Source organism: Scyliorhinus canicula, chromosome 9 (genome assembly GCF_902713615.1).
Source record: "Scyliorhinus canicula chromosome 9, sScyCan1.1, whole genome shotgun sequence".
Taxonomy (NCBI): domain Eukaryota; kingdom Metazoa; phylum Chordata; class Chondrichthyes; order Carcharhiniformes; family Scyliorhinidae; genus Scyliorhinus; species Scyliorhinus canicula.
Window position 1 is genome coordinate 76,043,962 of NC_052154.1, and position 15,666 is coordinate 76,059,627.

General features: G+C 48.8%; 1 protein-coding gene across 3 annotated transcripts in view; it reads right to left on the reverse strand.

Moving 5' to 3' along the window:
- The window catches only part of smpd3 (sphingomyelin phosphodiesterase 3), a 553,709-nt gene that overhangs the window by 70,460 nt on the left and 467,583 nt on the right, over nucleotides 1-15,666 (reverse strand). For all 3 annotated transcript variants that reach the window (XM_038806945.1, XM_038806948.1, XM_038806947.1), the window contains exons 5-6: nucleotides 15,557-15,632; nucleotides 9,679-9,834 (exon numbers count right to left, since the gene is read on the reverse strand). In XM_038806945.1, the coding sequence (XP_038662873.1) occupies nucleotides 9,679-9,834; nucleotides 15,557-15,632 (232 nt within the window). The remainder of the gene's footprint in view (nucleotides 1-9,678; nucleotides 9,835-15,556; nucleotides 15,633-15,666) is intronic.

Genomic DNA, 15,666 nt, shown 5'->3' on the forward strand with positions numbered 1-15,666 from the left:
ATTATCAGCCACGAGTTTGTTAACTCAACCTTTGTGTCAATTGGAGAACAGATAGCGAGCAACAAGACCAATGTTTGCCATTAACTGGGAAGAGCTCCTGCGAAGAATAAGTGAGGTTTCTGGGGCTAGCCTGGCCAGAAGCAGAATTAGAAGTGTTACTGAGGCCGTTTGTCAGGAAACCGTGTTGGGCGGCACAGTGGTTAGCACTGCTGCACAATGCCGAGGACCCGGGTTTGATACTGGCCTCGGGTCACCGTCCGTGTGAAGTTTGCACATTCTCTCCGTGTCTGCGTGGGTCTCACCCCCATAACCCAAAGATGTGCAGGGTAGGTGGATTGACCACGTTAAATTGCCCTTAATTGGAACTCTAAATTTGTTTAAAAATCAGGAAACTGAAGCAATTCATCACCTTATTGAAATCAAAGAGGATCTGAAGTTAAAGTTAAAATCAAAATCTAATATTACTTTTACTTTGTATGTTCTCTTACTAATGGTAAAAATCACATCTTGGCATCGTTAATTTGTCCTTCTTAAGAAAGTTGTAGAAATGCCATGATCACAATATTCAATTCTTTGTAATAAAGGAATAATGTATCATTATTACCCTCTCTGGGACATACTACCATATCGCTCAATATTATTAGCTAAAGTCACCTCCTGATCGTCAAGGATTCTTGGGAAGCGATCAGTGACACTGGCACAGAATATTCAAGACAAACCCAAAACCTGTATCAGTTACTGATGTTACCAATGAAAGTAATATTCCTAATCTTAGTAATATTGCTAATGCTGACAATGTCCCTAATATTAGTAATCTGCTTTATGTTAATGCCCAGTGATTTTTTATAAACTGCTGAGCAAATCTCAGCCCTTATCCGTTCTCTACCATATCGCTCTCATAATCCGAAAGCTGACCTGTCCCAACCCTGAACCCATCCATAGCCTCTCAATATCCTGATTCTATTCCAACACTATACCTATCCAGTCCCCCCTCTCGCCCCACCACCCTCTTCCAATTCTAATCTGATTCCTACTCTTACTTCACCCTGATTTGATTGCTATCCTCACCCTATCCTGATCCCATCATTCCCATCTCCCTTCTCGGCCCTACTGTAATGTGGTCATTGTCTTTCAGCAAGAACAGATTTTCTCCACCGCTCAAATTGGACATGAAGAACAGCCACTCGGGTGAGACATCAGAATGTGCCCCCCACCTCCCCGCAAAAAAGTGCCTTAGGTGCGAGGGGGGTAGGGTGGGATGTGGGGTGGGGATGGTGGAGCTGTAATTGGGGAATTTATACAGACGTATTTGTTCAGAAGCTGTCCACTAGATGGCAGCAAATAACAGTTAAAATGCTTCAAGCTGCTCGAACCTTTTCGGCTGGGAATCTGGGGATGATCTGATGCCAGGGAGCTGACAGCACTGAGCCCAGCTACAGCCTGGTCTCAAAATTAACTTTCAGAATGAGTAGGGATCCAAATCCCCACAACTGGACTGCTGTACATCCCAGGTATGTCTACAAACTCATTATGCAAGAGTGAGGACGGGGATAGTTTAATGGAAGAACACAGAAGGAGCTGGTATCATAAGGGATATGAAGAGGGAATGGGACGTGATGAGGCGAGGGACAAGGGCATGGGGTGCGATCCAGTCAGAGATTATTTGTGTGTAATCTGGCCAGTGTAATGGGTTATATAAACAGCCAACATCATAGCAACCTGGGAAGTGGGTCACCGAATAGTGATCCATCGTCTTGGTGAGTGCAGCTGCAACTACAGTCAAGAAGCTCAACACAATCCAGGACAAAACAGCCTCCTTGATCAGCACCCCATCTGTCACCGTTATGCACAATGGCAGCAGTGTGTCCCATCTACAAGATATAAGACCGGAGGAGGACCACCAGACCTTTGGCCCCTCACCATGCCCGAGCAGAGGGCCCTGGACGTCGAAGGCGGACCGGAGGAAAGGGAGGTCACCAAGATGGAGGTCGTCGGCGGGCAAGCAACAGGGACCCTGCTTAGTTGCGGATCCCCATGACACATGTGTGGACACCACCCCCACACACTCCTCACATTCCCCACCCCTCAACCCCTCCCCCCAACCTGCACCCCTCTCAATCCACACCCCCTCACCCTCCTCATCCCCCTCACCCACTCCCCCCCCCCCCCCCCCCCCCCCGACTAAAGATACATGTCACCTTGTGTCTTACAGGACCTGCTGGAGATGGGGCTGCTCCATCCGGAACCCCCCCCGCCCCCAGCCAGTGTCAGAGCCGGTGCCTCCTAGACTGCCGAGCACTGGCGGGGAGAGTAGCCCGAACACCAGCCCTCCGCCCGAGACTCTGGACACCCCGGAGCTCGGGTCGGAAGAGGAGCAGGTGGTCCCGGTCATGTGTGCCTCCCAGGCTGACACCGCACGGGTGGCGTATGCATTGGAGGCTATGGGGGTGACGGTGTCAGATCTGTTTCAGAGTGTCCAGGGCCTGGGGCATTCTATGCAGACGGGGGCAGAGGCACAGGACACCTCTGCCCTCTCACAGGTAGCCATGTGCCAGAGCCACCTGGAGATTACAGCGGCGCTCCTCAGCCTGGCCCAGTCACAGCAGGCCATGGCTGAGAAAGTCGGCAGCATTGCCCAGCTACTGGCCGGCGTTGCACAGTCACAGAAGTAGGTGGCACAGACCCAGAGGGAGGTGGCCCAGTCACTGTCTGATATGGCACAGACCCACAGGGTGGTGGCACATCACAGTGTGATGTGGTGTAGTCCCAGACAGAGATGGGCCACTCCCTATGCTTCATGGCCGCGAATGCGCAGACCCTGCTCAAGACCAGAGCGGGCCTCCAGCACTGGCAGCGCCAGGTGATGCGGGAGCCTCAGCGGATCGCTCCACTTGCACCTCCGTCCCGTGGAGTAGCCTGGGAGCCATTGGGCACCTCGAGGGAGGAGAAGGTGCTGGGGCCCGTGCCAGTGACTCCAGCAGGAGAGATGCCGGAACACCACAGCATCTCAGACTCCTCCCTCCGGTCCCTGGTACATCTGGTGGAAAGCGGCCAGAACAGGGCAGCCCCACGCTACCTGGGCCCCCCAAGCAGCAGCCGGGCCCATCCAGCCGGGTCGTCCCAGGAGACGTGCACCAACAATGACTCTTCCCGCAGCGCAGGAGTCACAGCAGGTGTCTCCATTCCTGCTATACAGTCTGGGACAGTCTGGAGTACAGTGTTAGGGCCTGAAAATTAGACACCAGTTAAGTTGGCACAGATGAAGGGCACAGTTGAGTTCTGGGCCTATGACACAGAATGTATATATTTCTCCACAATAGACAACTGTAAACACCGTTAAAACCTGCCTCGGTGCTTTGTCTGATGGGTGTGGGGGTGGGCCAGTCAGTGCTGGCTGGGGGGAGTGGTGGGTGGGGGACTAGTAAAGGCCCCATGGGTGGACCGTCCTCCCCACCCTCCCTCACTCCCCCCCCTGCCCCGACCATCCCCAGCACCGCAGGGATCTGATGGGACCATGTAATGGACTGGCCAGGTTGCCTGGGATCATCAAGGTGGAAGGTGCTACTGTGGGCATGAGTCATACGATGTGGTGCACCAGAGGTCATCGCAGAGCGGGTTGCTATCATTCTCCATCCCATGGACCAGATGTGCATCGAGGCTTAGGAGATCCCTGACATGTCCCCATTCGGTGCCTGGAAGGACCCCGTCGCATAAAAGTTCATGACGACCGTCACCTCGACAGTCACTGGGAGCGGGTGTCCTCCCCATCATCTGACAGATGTCTGCACAGTCCCTCTGCATGGTGCATACTCCCATGCCCATCCAGATAAGATGGGCTACACGGTGACCCCGGTTGGCACTGCGGGCCCCACCCATGCATGACACACCCCCCCACCCCACCCACCCCCACAATCGTGCCCCGTCGGCATCCGGCCCCATCGGTGCCCCTGGTCCTGGCGCCCGTTCCTGCTGCCAGGGGTACCGTTGGCTAGCATTTCCCTCGCTGGGAGCTGCCTTGGGTCTGGCCCTGGGTGGTCCCCCGGTGAGTGGCTGCCATTTGGGCGGGGTGTTCGGGGCTGGGGTTTGCCTGGTTTGGAGGGGGGGGGGTAAGGTGCGGGGGGTGGGTGCACCCATACGGCCGTGCCACTGTCCGGAACCAGGGGCTGGGGTGGGTGGTCAGTGGGTGTTCAGCAAGACGGCGGTCGGTACCTGGGCACTGCCCTAGTCCCATGGGGGGGCACCCCGGCTGCTTGGCTTGCTCCCCCTCCCTCCCCTCCCCTCACCTGGCTCTAGCAAGGGGGGCCCCCATCGCAATCACTCCATGCCATTTCCTACCTCCTCTCTCTTGCTTAGCAGCCAGAACGACAGGTTCACGATTTTTATACCCACAAGTAAACAACGCTGTCGGAAAATCGGCCCATCGGAGGCGGTGAATCGCGGAGGCCCTGGATCATAGGGTGTCAGGCCCACTAATGTTATGCCTCCTATACTTTCAGCCCGTGCGATGAGCGGCGCATTTACACCATTTTGGGGTGCCGGAGCATCCCGATTTGGCGTTAAACGGGCGCCTACTCCGATTTCAGCGTTGGAAGCTATTCTCCGCCCAATCGTGTTTCGCGATTTCACATCGGCAAGTGGAGAATCCTGCGCCTACATTTGTTTCTGTTTCTTCTGTTTTATTTTCTCGCTGTTACTTTCTCAGAGTATTTTGGGATGGGCAATAAATGCTAGTCTTGCCAGCAATGGTCAAATCCCATGAATGAATTTCTAAAAACCCAATCCAACTAACTATTGCTTCACCAGTCTATACTCAATCAAGTGATGGAAGGTGTCGTTAACAGTGCTAACAAGCGGCAATCATTCAACAATTATATGCCCTCCGATACTAGGTTTGGGGTTCTTTCAGGGCCACTTGGCTCCAAACGTGGACCAAAGAGCAGAATTCCAGAGGTGAGGTGAATGTGATTGTCCTTGGCATCAAATAAACATTTGCCTGAGGCAGGCATCAAGGAACACTAGTAAAATTGAAGTCAATGGAAATCAAAGGGAAAACTCTCCACTGGTTGGAGTCATAAAAGCAGAAAGGAAGATGGTTGTAGTTTCTGGACAAAGAACAATGCAGCACAGGAACACGCCCTTCGGCCCTCCAAGCCTGTACTGGTCATGATACCACCCCTGAGGCCAACTCCAGTACAGCTCCAGATAATCATTTTCAGTTTCTTCATCAATGGCCATGGACCAGAAACTTAAGTGGGCCAGCCATATTATTCCTGTGTATACAAGAGTATATTGAAGGCTGGGAATTCTGTGGCAAGTAATTCACCTTCAGATCATGCTCTTTGCAGAGGCCCAGTTCGATGACCGATCATGAAAAGGGAGAATGTGAAAGGGCAAGACTATTGTTAAAATAATAATAATCTTTATTAGTGTCACAAGTAGGCTTATGTTAACACTGCAATGAAGTTACAGTGAAATCCTGAATGAAATCATTGAATAACAGATCTATGAATGCTACCCACAATGCACTAGTGTCCTCCAGTGGATTAATGCTATACCAATACAGTTCAAAGCTATTCTGTACATTTAACTGTGATGCTCACTTAGCACTACACAGATTGTTGCGGCTTCTGGACCTTTGCCAGCTCAGTCTGCAAGCTGCAGTGGCTATCACCTCAGGGACTGCTTCTATCCTGTCTTCCTCGCTGCCAAAAAGCCATATTTCATTTTAGATACAAACAAATCCCCTTTATAGAGACTCCCAACCATAGATGGTGTGGGTCAAGCAGAGCAAGGAGTCTCGCAATCACTGCGGAGTCACCATGAATAGTCTTGCCAGGAGAGGGAGCCCAAGTAACGTGACACCGCCCCTACGCTGGGAGTAGGGTTGCCAACTCCCCAGAATGGGTGGGTGTCTACCAGAATCAACATCAATCTCCTGGTGGCTACTGAAACAATCCGATAGATTTTAAAACATTACTTTAAGTAAATAAATTAATATTTAAAGAAAAAATGTATTTTATTACAAATATGTATCGAAACAGGTTATAGCAAATAAACACCCCGTCAAATAAATGAATATGCACAATAATTTGGACACCCAAGCTTATTATTCATTGTAAAGTGGTGACCTCATTGCACATTTAGCAGCCTGATGACTTAAAGCAGAACTTGGCACTGGTTCAGATCGCACACAGGGTACTGAGCTCATGAATGTCATGACTTGAGGTAAAGAAGCTTTTATCTTAGTCCTAGCTGATATTTAAAAAAATGAAACAGTTGTATGAATTGGTGAGAATTTATACAGGACGTTTTAGCTGAAATAAAATCTGCTTTTAATTAAGTTTGATAAAGGCTGCGCTGTGTTTTCTCCTCTTGTGCCCTCTTTGAACTCGCTCACACTATCTTGGCAGCTTTCTGAGACCTCACTTACACTGACATCTCCTGGAATACGTGCTGCCAGAGTTGGCAACCTTAACCAGTAGCAAGACAGTAAGAAGTCTTACAACACCAGGCTAAAGTCCAACAGGTTTGTTTCAAACACGAGCTTTCGGAGCACGGCTCCTTCTTCAGGTGAATGGAAAGGCTTGTTCCAGAAATGTTTATATAGACACAGTCAGAGATGCCCCGGAATGCGAGCACCTGCAGGCAATCAAATCATCAAAGATGCAGAGAGAGGGGTAACTCCAGGTTAAAGAGGTGTGAATTGTCCCAAGCCAGTTCAGTCGGTAGGCCTCTGCAAGTCCAGGCTTGTTGGTGGGGGCCGAATGTAATGCGAGATGAATCCCAGATCCCGGTTGAGTCCGCATTCATGCGTGCGGAACTTAGCTATAAGTTTTTGCTCAGCAATTTTGCGTTGTCGCGTCTCCTGAAGGCCTCCTTGTAGAATGCTGACCCGGAGATCAGAGGCTGAATGTCCTTGACTGCTGAAGTCTCCACATCAGTAGCAAGACATTCATTTATGGTTCACATTTCTCAGAAACATCCCAAAGCATTTTGTTTCAATTAATTCCTTTCTATTAAGATCTGAGACTGTTGTTATGTAGACAAATGGAGCAATCATTTTACACAAAGCAAGATCCACAAACAGTAACATAAATGACCAGTAAGATGTTTATAGTGTTGTTACTTGAGCAGAGAATATGGATGAAGATATCAATATTAAAGTGCAGTGTGACCACCAAGGGTGGAACTTTACTGTCTCATTTGACAATGCAGCTCTCCCTCAGTACTGAAGTGCATTCTGGATTACACGCTCGAACCTTGAGTAAGACTCAAACTCAAGCCCTTCTAATTCATTAAGCTCAAACTCCTCACACGTATCTTCCCAACACAATCCTCAAACCGCTGACACTCATTGTCCCAACTCTCAAACTGTTCATATTCATTCCTTGAACACATGTATGTCTCTGTAACCCAGCGTTTGAAGATTCTCTGAACTGAAATCTTTCTTTAAAGGCTGCAGTTTAAAATCTGCACAGTTTTTGTCAGCCGCATGGATAAAACATTTAGCTGGACCGCAGGTAAGCTGTGAACCCCCATCCAAATTTGGGAGCTGAGGGTATCAACCATGGCTCTGTGTTAGCTCTCTCACCTGTGTCAGAGGGTTCACAGGGTAAAGACGCGTTCCAGTAATGAGAAAGTGCTGCTCTGTTGGATGGACAGTACTGGTGAAGTGCTGCACTGATGGATGGTCAGTCCTGATTTAATGAATGTAGCAGAAATTGTTATATATTTTATTTTATATTATGTTGCGGTAATGGTATTAAAAACCCTGGTTTAAATTACATACAGGCAGTATGTCTACTAAAGCTGTAATTAAAGAATTGTAAAAGGTGAGGTAATGATTGATTCCAAGCACTTACTTAGTTCCAGATAAAGGATTAATGGAATTGTGTTTTGGTTGCTGGATATTCCCTGGAGTGCAGATAATTTATGAGGGAGTGGTGTTTATTCCTAGCTCAGCAGGTCATGGAACTTAGTGGGATACAGATTATGTAATTAATGGGAAGAGCCAGGTCTGTCTGTAGTTTTGCAGTTTGTTATAGGATTTTCAGTTGAACAGCAGTTTCGCCAAATGCTATTAGATTGAGCAGAAGTGTACTTGATCTGCTCTTGAAAGGAACTCTTTCCAAAAGTCTCTACACAGCTAAACAAGTAACCTGTTCTCTTAACTTTATTTATAAGTGGTATTTGAACTGTATTTGACTGCTTAACTGGAATTAGTGACAGGTGTAGATTGTAAGTTGCCAAGTGTTTCCTTTTATTTAAGAACTGTTTCACTGATAATTGTAAAGCTATTTCTTTGATGGTAATGTGGTTAATTCTGTGTTTAATTTAAAGTTTGTTTTAACGTAAAAGGTACCCATTTGGTCAGAGTCATCACTCTTGGGGTGAAGTATCCTTTCCAAGCAATTTTACAAATTAAAAAAAATTGTTATGGGGTTCTCATCTGGCATTCCAACAAATGTTGGGGTCTGGCCTGGTATTCTAACACGAGGGAGCACTGAATGGTCAGAGGGGCAGTACTGAGAAAGTGCTGCACTGATTGAAGGGCAGTATTGAGGGAGTGCTACACTGGTTGAAGGGGCAGTGCTAAAAGAGTGCTGCATTATTGGAGGGACAGCACTGAGGGAGTGTTGCACTGTTGGAGTGCTGAGGGACCGCCATTGCATTCTTGGATCGGCAGTACTGAGGGAGTGCTGCTTGGTCACAGGGGCAGTACTGAAGAAGTGCTGCACTGTCAGGGGGCAGTACTGAAGAAGTGCTGCACTGTCAGGGGGCAGTACTGAAGAAGTGCTACACTGTCAGAGGGGCAGTGCTGAAGAAGTGCTACACTGTCGGAGGGGCAGTACTAAGGGAGTGCTGCACTGTATGAAGGATAGTACTGAGTGAGCGTTGCATGTTGCTAGGTCAGTCTTGATGAAATGCTGCACTGTTGGAGAGGCTGAACTGAGGAAGTGTTGCACTGTTGTAAGAGCAGGATGGAGGCAGCACCATTGAAAGGATTAATGAACATCAATCCAGACAGAATAGATCTTTGTTGTTTGTCATTGTGCTACATTGGTCAGTGCTAGGCAGGATGCAATGTTACAGACAGGGTCAATTATAGTTAGTCAGTGCTAAGCATGTCAAGAGGGAATTTAAGAGTGATGAGAGAGGAGAGATCTCTGGAAGGCATTTAGAGATGGTTTTTGGAGGGTGTTTAAGAGTGGTTTTTGGAAAAAATTTAGAAGTGGATTTCTAGGTAGTTTAGGAGTGATCTTGGAATGGAGTAGGAGAGATATTTGGAAGGAGTTTATGAGTAATTCCTGGAGGATGTTGAGATATTTTTGGTGTGTGTTTAGGAAAGATTTTTGGAAGGCACTTAAAAGACAGGACGCAGGGAAGATGGTGAAGTGGTGAAAGCTTTGAGAGGAAAGAGCCCTGACAGCGAATGGCACACAGTCTGTGTGTCTGGACTTTGTAAATGTTCTGAGTAAGAATTAAATGTTGCCTGGCTTCTGCATGGATCTAGTAGGTAGCATTGGGGCAGCTGTAGTGCTGACTATTTTGTTTTACCATAGATGTAGTTTAGTTCACCAGGCAAATCAATGACACGACTGACAAGATGCCACTGGAGGATTAATGCCCCAAGCCATCGTGACTGCACCCTCAGGCAGTGCTGAAGCAAGAACTCACCTGAAGAGCAGTTGTCAAAGTTGAGATCTCCTAACAAGACGTCGAATGCCAGCAGATCCTCTGGATTGGAAGGACTTGCTGAAGAGGTAGATTTTTGGAACTCAGCCAACCAGTCCAGCAGGTGGTCCATCTGTTCACAGCGAATGGCAGCATCTCCTAAGTAAGAGGCAGATGTTAACAACACTGCAGCATTTTCTTAATTAAATACAGTGGTTGATGTAACAGAAAATCAACATGTAGCCACATGACACCTTCAGCAGAGAGGTGGACTGTAAATTATATTAACCAACAGCACTGGGCGTGCTTAACTTGCAAGCAGTTACACTCCCGACATTTCCAATTTGTTCTCGCCATATTTACCGGACCATGGCAATTCTTAGCTTTACATTTCCTCGGCCATGAAAAAAGAATGAGTTGGGTGAGAGTACTTGCATGCTTCATCCACTCGGAGAGTCCTTCCAATAATATAAACTGAAAACTAATTTTAAATACCCAAAAGATGGAAGACTCCAGAGCATGGATTTAATTCAAGAGGGAAGAAGTAAAGTTCAGTGGACAAATCTGATTTGTGTATTTACTGAAAAGAAAATAGGCCAGCTTCAAGGTGAGCTTCCAGATATTATACTGCTGAGCAACAGGTCAAGCAGCTAAATTGAGATTGGAAATAAAAACAGCATTAAGTAGATTCTTCAAAAACTTAATACAGAAAAAGATACTCTGGTTGCAAGTAAATCCCCCATGCCCTGTCAAATCTATTATACATAATAGCTTGGATAGAAAAGGGAATTGAGGAGTTGGTGTGAGGAGTTGGGAGTTGTCAAGGGGAGTTGGGAATTGGTGAAGGGAGTTGATGAGGATAGGTGACAATGGGAATTGGTGAGTGTAGTTAAGGAGTTGACAAGGGGAGTGGAGTTGGCAAGGGAAGGGGATGAGTGGAGTTGAAGAGTTGGTGAGGGGAGTTGACAAGGGAGTTAGTGAGGTGAGTTAGGGAGTTGACAAGGGGAGTTGGGGAGTTAGTGGGGGGAGTAGCTGAGGGTAGCTGAGAATGGGAGTTGGTGAGTGGAGTTGGCAAGGGGAGGGGGTGAGCGGAGTTGGAGAGTTGGTGAGGGGAACTGGAGAGTTGACAAAGGGAGTTGGGGAGTTAGTGAGGGGAGTAGTTGAGGGGAGTTGAAAATTAGAGTTGTAGAGTGGAGATGGCGAGGTGAGGGGGTGAGTGGAGTTGGAGAGTTGGTGAGGGGAGTTGGGGAGATGGTGAGGGGAGTTGAGAATGGGAGTTGGTGTGTGGAGTTGGAGAGTCGACAAGGGGAGGTGGTGAGTGGAGTTGGGGAGTTGACAACAGAAGTTAGGGAGTTGGTGAGGGGAGTTGAGAATAGGAGATGGTGAGTGGAGTTCGGGAGTTGGTGAGGGGAGTAGATAAGGGGATCTGGGAGTTGGTGAGGAGAGATGCTCAGGACAGTTGCCAAGGGGACTTGATGACTGGAGTTGGAGAATTGACCAGGGGAGTTGTGTGGGGAGTTGACAAGGGGATTTGTGTGGGGAGTTGTGTGGGGAGTTGAGGAAATGACAAGGGGAGTTAGGGAGTTGACATGGGGAGTTGGGGAGTTGGCAAGGGGAGTTGTTGAATTGGTGAGCGGAGTCAACAAAGGGGGTTGGTGAATGAAGTAGGGGATTTGGTGAGCGGAGTCGACAATGAGGGTTGGTGAGTTGAGTTGGGACATTGATTAGGGGAATTGAGGAGTTGGTGAGGGGAATTGACAAGGGGAGTTGGTGACTTGGGTTGGGAAGTTGACATGGGGAGTCGGAAGGTTGGTGAAGGGAATTGGTGATGACAGTTGACAAGGAGAAATGATGAGTGGAGTTGGGCAATTAACAAGAGGAGTTGGGGAGTTGGTGAGGGGAGTTGGGGAGTTAGTGAAGTGGGTTGATGTGTTGGTGAGGTGGGTTGTTGAGGGGAGTTGACAAGGGGATTTGGGGAGTTGATAAGGGTACTTGGGAAGTTGGTGAGGGGAGTTGACAACGGGAGTTGGTGAGTGGAGTTGTGGAGTTGACAAGAGGAGTTGGTGAGGGAAGCTGGTGAGGAAATTTGACCAGGGAAAATGGTGTGTGGGCATGAGGGGTTGACATGCAGAGTTGGTGAGGGGAGTTGGTGAGGGGAGTTGACCAGGACAGTTGGTGAGGGGAGTTGGGGAGTTGACAAGGAGAGTTGGTGAGGGGAGTTGACCAGGAAAGTTGGTGAGGGGAGTTGGGGAGTTGACAAGGAGAGATGTTGAAGGAAATTGGTGAGTTGACCACGAGAGTTGTTGAGGGGAGTTAGTGAGTTGACAATGAGAGTTGAGGAGTTGGTGAGGGGAGTTGACAATGGGTGTTGATGGATGGAGTTGGGGAATTGGCCAGGGGAGTTGATGACAGGGATTGGGAAGTTGACAAGGGGAGTCGGAGAGTTACTGAGGCTAGTTGGTGAGGGCGGTTGACAAGGGGAGATGCTGAGTGGATATCGGGAGGTGACAAGAGGCTCAGGGGAGTTGACAAGGAGAGTTGGTGAGGGGAGTTGACCAGGAAAGTTGGTGAGGGGAGTTGGGGAGTTGACAAGGAGAGATGTTGAAGGAAATTGGTGAGTTGACCACGAGAGTTGTTGAGGGGAGTTAGTGAGTTGACAATGAGAGTTGAGGAGTTGGTGAGGGGAGTTGACAATGGGTGTTGATGGATGGAGTTGGGGAATTGGCCAACTGAGTGCCGCCGACAAGTGAACCGGGGCCCTCCAGCTCCAGAGCCCCCTGGAGGATGCCCGCCAGGGGCATCGAGGGCCAGAGGATGAGGTAAGCATCTGGCTGCCTCCACATCAGATGTGCATCCTGAGGACACACCTAGATGTAGCTGTAGAGCTAGGGGGGGCCAAGCACATTGAACGTCACTGAGTGCACCGATGGAGAGTTTGGGGGGATAGGTAGGGGATGTGGAAGTAGTGGTTTGGGAGTTGGGGGGGTTAGCGCCACCGGGAATAGGGTGTTGTATAGCACATTAAACTCTTTTTTGCACAACCATATGATGCCTCTGCAATGTGGACTGAACCCTGGACCCTTTGCCCATCTCTCCAGGCCTCCCCATTCCCATGGCACTCACCCACCCTCCAGCCATGGACATGTCTCTGGAACTGTGTCCCATCCCCTGGGTGTTCGGATGTGACGTGTGTGGTCTTGCCTCCCGTAGTGTCAGGCACAGCGTCCAGGCATCAGGATGTGATTGGGATGAAGGCTACTCACCTCCTCAGCTCCCCACAGAAGCCCTTCCATGTTTTTAAAAAGGAGTATTCATTGGCGGCAGTATGAGCACTTGCTGGGGAGGCCGCTGAATGATGGGAGGCCGTTGGAAAAGGGGTAGCTATCGTTAGTTGTATGGAAATTGGGTTTTAGTGGTGATAATTGGTTTCTGGCCTCGCCAAGTTGAGAACCTGATTTTGCCTTTGGGAGCGGGCCGGTTGCATCGCAAACTGTTTGGTGCCTGGCGGGATCTCGTTTTTGGGCTCTCCCGCTATTCACTGGCCTTGTTACGCTTGAGCAAGAACTCAACAAGGCCAGAGAATAGCGCCCTACTCCTTTTATTTTGTTTAAGTGCTGTCTTGGTTTGTTTTTGCTTATTATTTTAATTTAGAGCTTGCTTTTTTCCCCTGCAGGCATGCTCTACATGTCCTTTTATCCATAGATTTGACGTTACACGTCTTTACACCAACATTCAACAGCAGAATGCCCTGACTTTGCACATCGGCAACATGTATGAATCTTGAGATCCTTGGGTGTTGATTCAGCAGCCATTTTGTGTATTCAAGTACGTAAACTAAATTCCAGAACTTCCTTTGCAGCCATAGAAACAATGATTTCCTTAGTCTTTTGCAGAGTAAAATTACTCTCAGTTAGCAAGCATTTCTGACTCACTTTGCTGTGGAGACCACAAACCAATCTGTTCCAAATAGTGTCATTCAACATGTATCCAAACTCACAATATTCTGCAAGTGTTTTAAGTACAGCCACAAATTGTGCAATTGACTCCATCTCTTCTTGGTTTCATTTCACAGAATGTATGGGTGGCACAGTGCCATGGACCCAGGTTCAATTCCGGCATTCGATGACTGTCTGTGTGGAGTTTGCCCCTTTTCCCAATGTCTGCGTGAATTTCCTCTGGGTTCTCTGGTTTCTTCCCACAGTCCAAAGATGTGCAGGTTAGGTGGATTGGCCATGCTAAATTGCCCCTTAAGTGTTCAAAAGATTAGATAGGGTTACCAGGATAGGGCGGGGGAGTGGACCTAGGTAGAGTGCTGTTTCAGAGGGTTGGTGCAGACTCGAGGGACTGAATGGCTTCCTTCTGCACTTTAGGGACTCTATGATTCTAAAGCACTCTGCAATCACCAAGAATTTCAGCGGAAAATGTGCTTGCAAAATATCTACAATCTGCTTGTACGTCTTAACGCCGGGCTTTTCAGTTTCCACGAAGCTACAGGGGAGATTCAACATTTTTCCACCCATCATGCTCAGGAAATTGGACAACATATTGGGCGCCATTCAAGAGAAATAAATATATATTTGGCTTTGGACGCATTTAGCGGGGTGTTTTTCAGTGGCTGCAATGTCAAGAAACACCCCACTATTCAATGGCATTTTACCCTTTTCTTTGGCTTCGGGGAGTTTCTCCCTGCTGAGGCCACACTTGAGTCATTTCCTACTGGCACGCCCAGCAGGGAAGGCTCCTTGCAGAGTTGACACGGGGAGTTAGAACGTTGGTGAGGGCAGCTGGTGAGGAGAGTTTGGGAGTGGAGTTGGGGAGTTCACAAGGGACGTTGGTGAGTGGAATTGGGGAATTGACAAGGGGAGTTGGAGAGTTGGTGAGGGGACTCAGTCAATGGAGCTGAGGAGTTGACAAGGGGAGTTGGCGAGTCAACCTGGGGAGTTGACAACGGGAGTTGGGAGTTGGGAGTTGGTGAGGGTAGCTGCCAAGGGGAGTTGGTGGGTGGAATTGTGGAGTTGACAAGGGGAGTTGGTGAGTTGAGTTGGGAGTTGGTGAGGGTAGCTGCCAAGGGGAGTTGGTGGGTGGAATTGTGGAGTTGACAAGGGGAGTTGGTGAGTTGAGTTGGGAGTTGGTGAGGGTAGCTGACAAGAGGAGTTGGTGAGTTGAGTTGGGTGTTGACAAGGGGAGTTGGCAAGGGATTTGGTGGTGTAGTTGGACAGGTGCATTGGCGCGAGCAGGAGGAATTGTTGGGAGACTGAACGAGGATGGGGGCGGGATGCTATGACTTAACCATGGTGAGGGAGTTGGGGATGTTGGTACACGAGAGGGAGAAGCTGTGTGGGGTTGTGCGTGGGGTGGGTTGATAAGGGTCCAGTGATGGCACGGTCGGGTGAGATGGGGAAGGCAGTGAATGTTAGGAAAGGTAGGACATGTCAAGGATGGGGGAATTTAAAAATGGAGTTAGGGAGGATAGAGGAAGTTCACTGAAAGCTGCCAAGAACGGGAGAGTTTGTGAGAGTGAGAGCGTTTGAGGAGAGTGGGGGTAGCTGGATGGGCATGGGCAATTGAAATGGGCAGGGTGGGGTGGAATATGGCGTTGACTGAGGGTGGTGAGGAGGGCAGGGGGTGTTGGAATAGCTGGGTGCGATAGATGGCAAGGGGAGTTGGTGAGGGTGGGGGTGGCTGTGGGGGGAGTATTCAGGAGGGTTGGGGAGAGTTTGCTCATATATGAAAAGTTGGTTCCTGGAGAAATCTGTTGATTGATTCTTCTGCTCTGCTGAGGGAGAAGAAATAAACTAAAGGAAAAGGATTGAGGTTGAAATGAAGCAAAGGCTAGGATTGGCAAATAAATGTGTGAATGAACTGATCAGTGTGTGCTTACCTGCCAAAGCTTGCAAATGAGTGCAGGAAACATATCCCACAATTCTTTGGTCCTGAGGTGTGGTTCCAACTTGCACCTTGTGGGAAGCAATAAAAGGATAATTAGGAAGG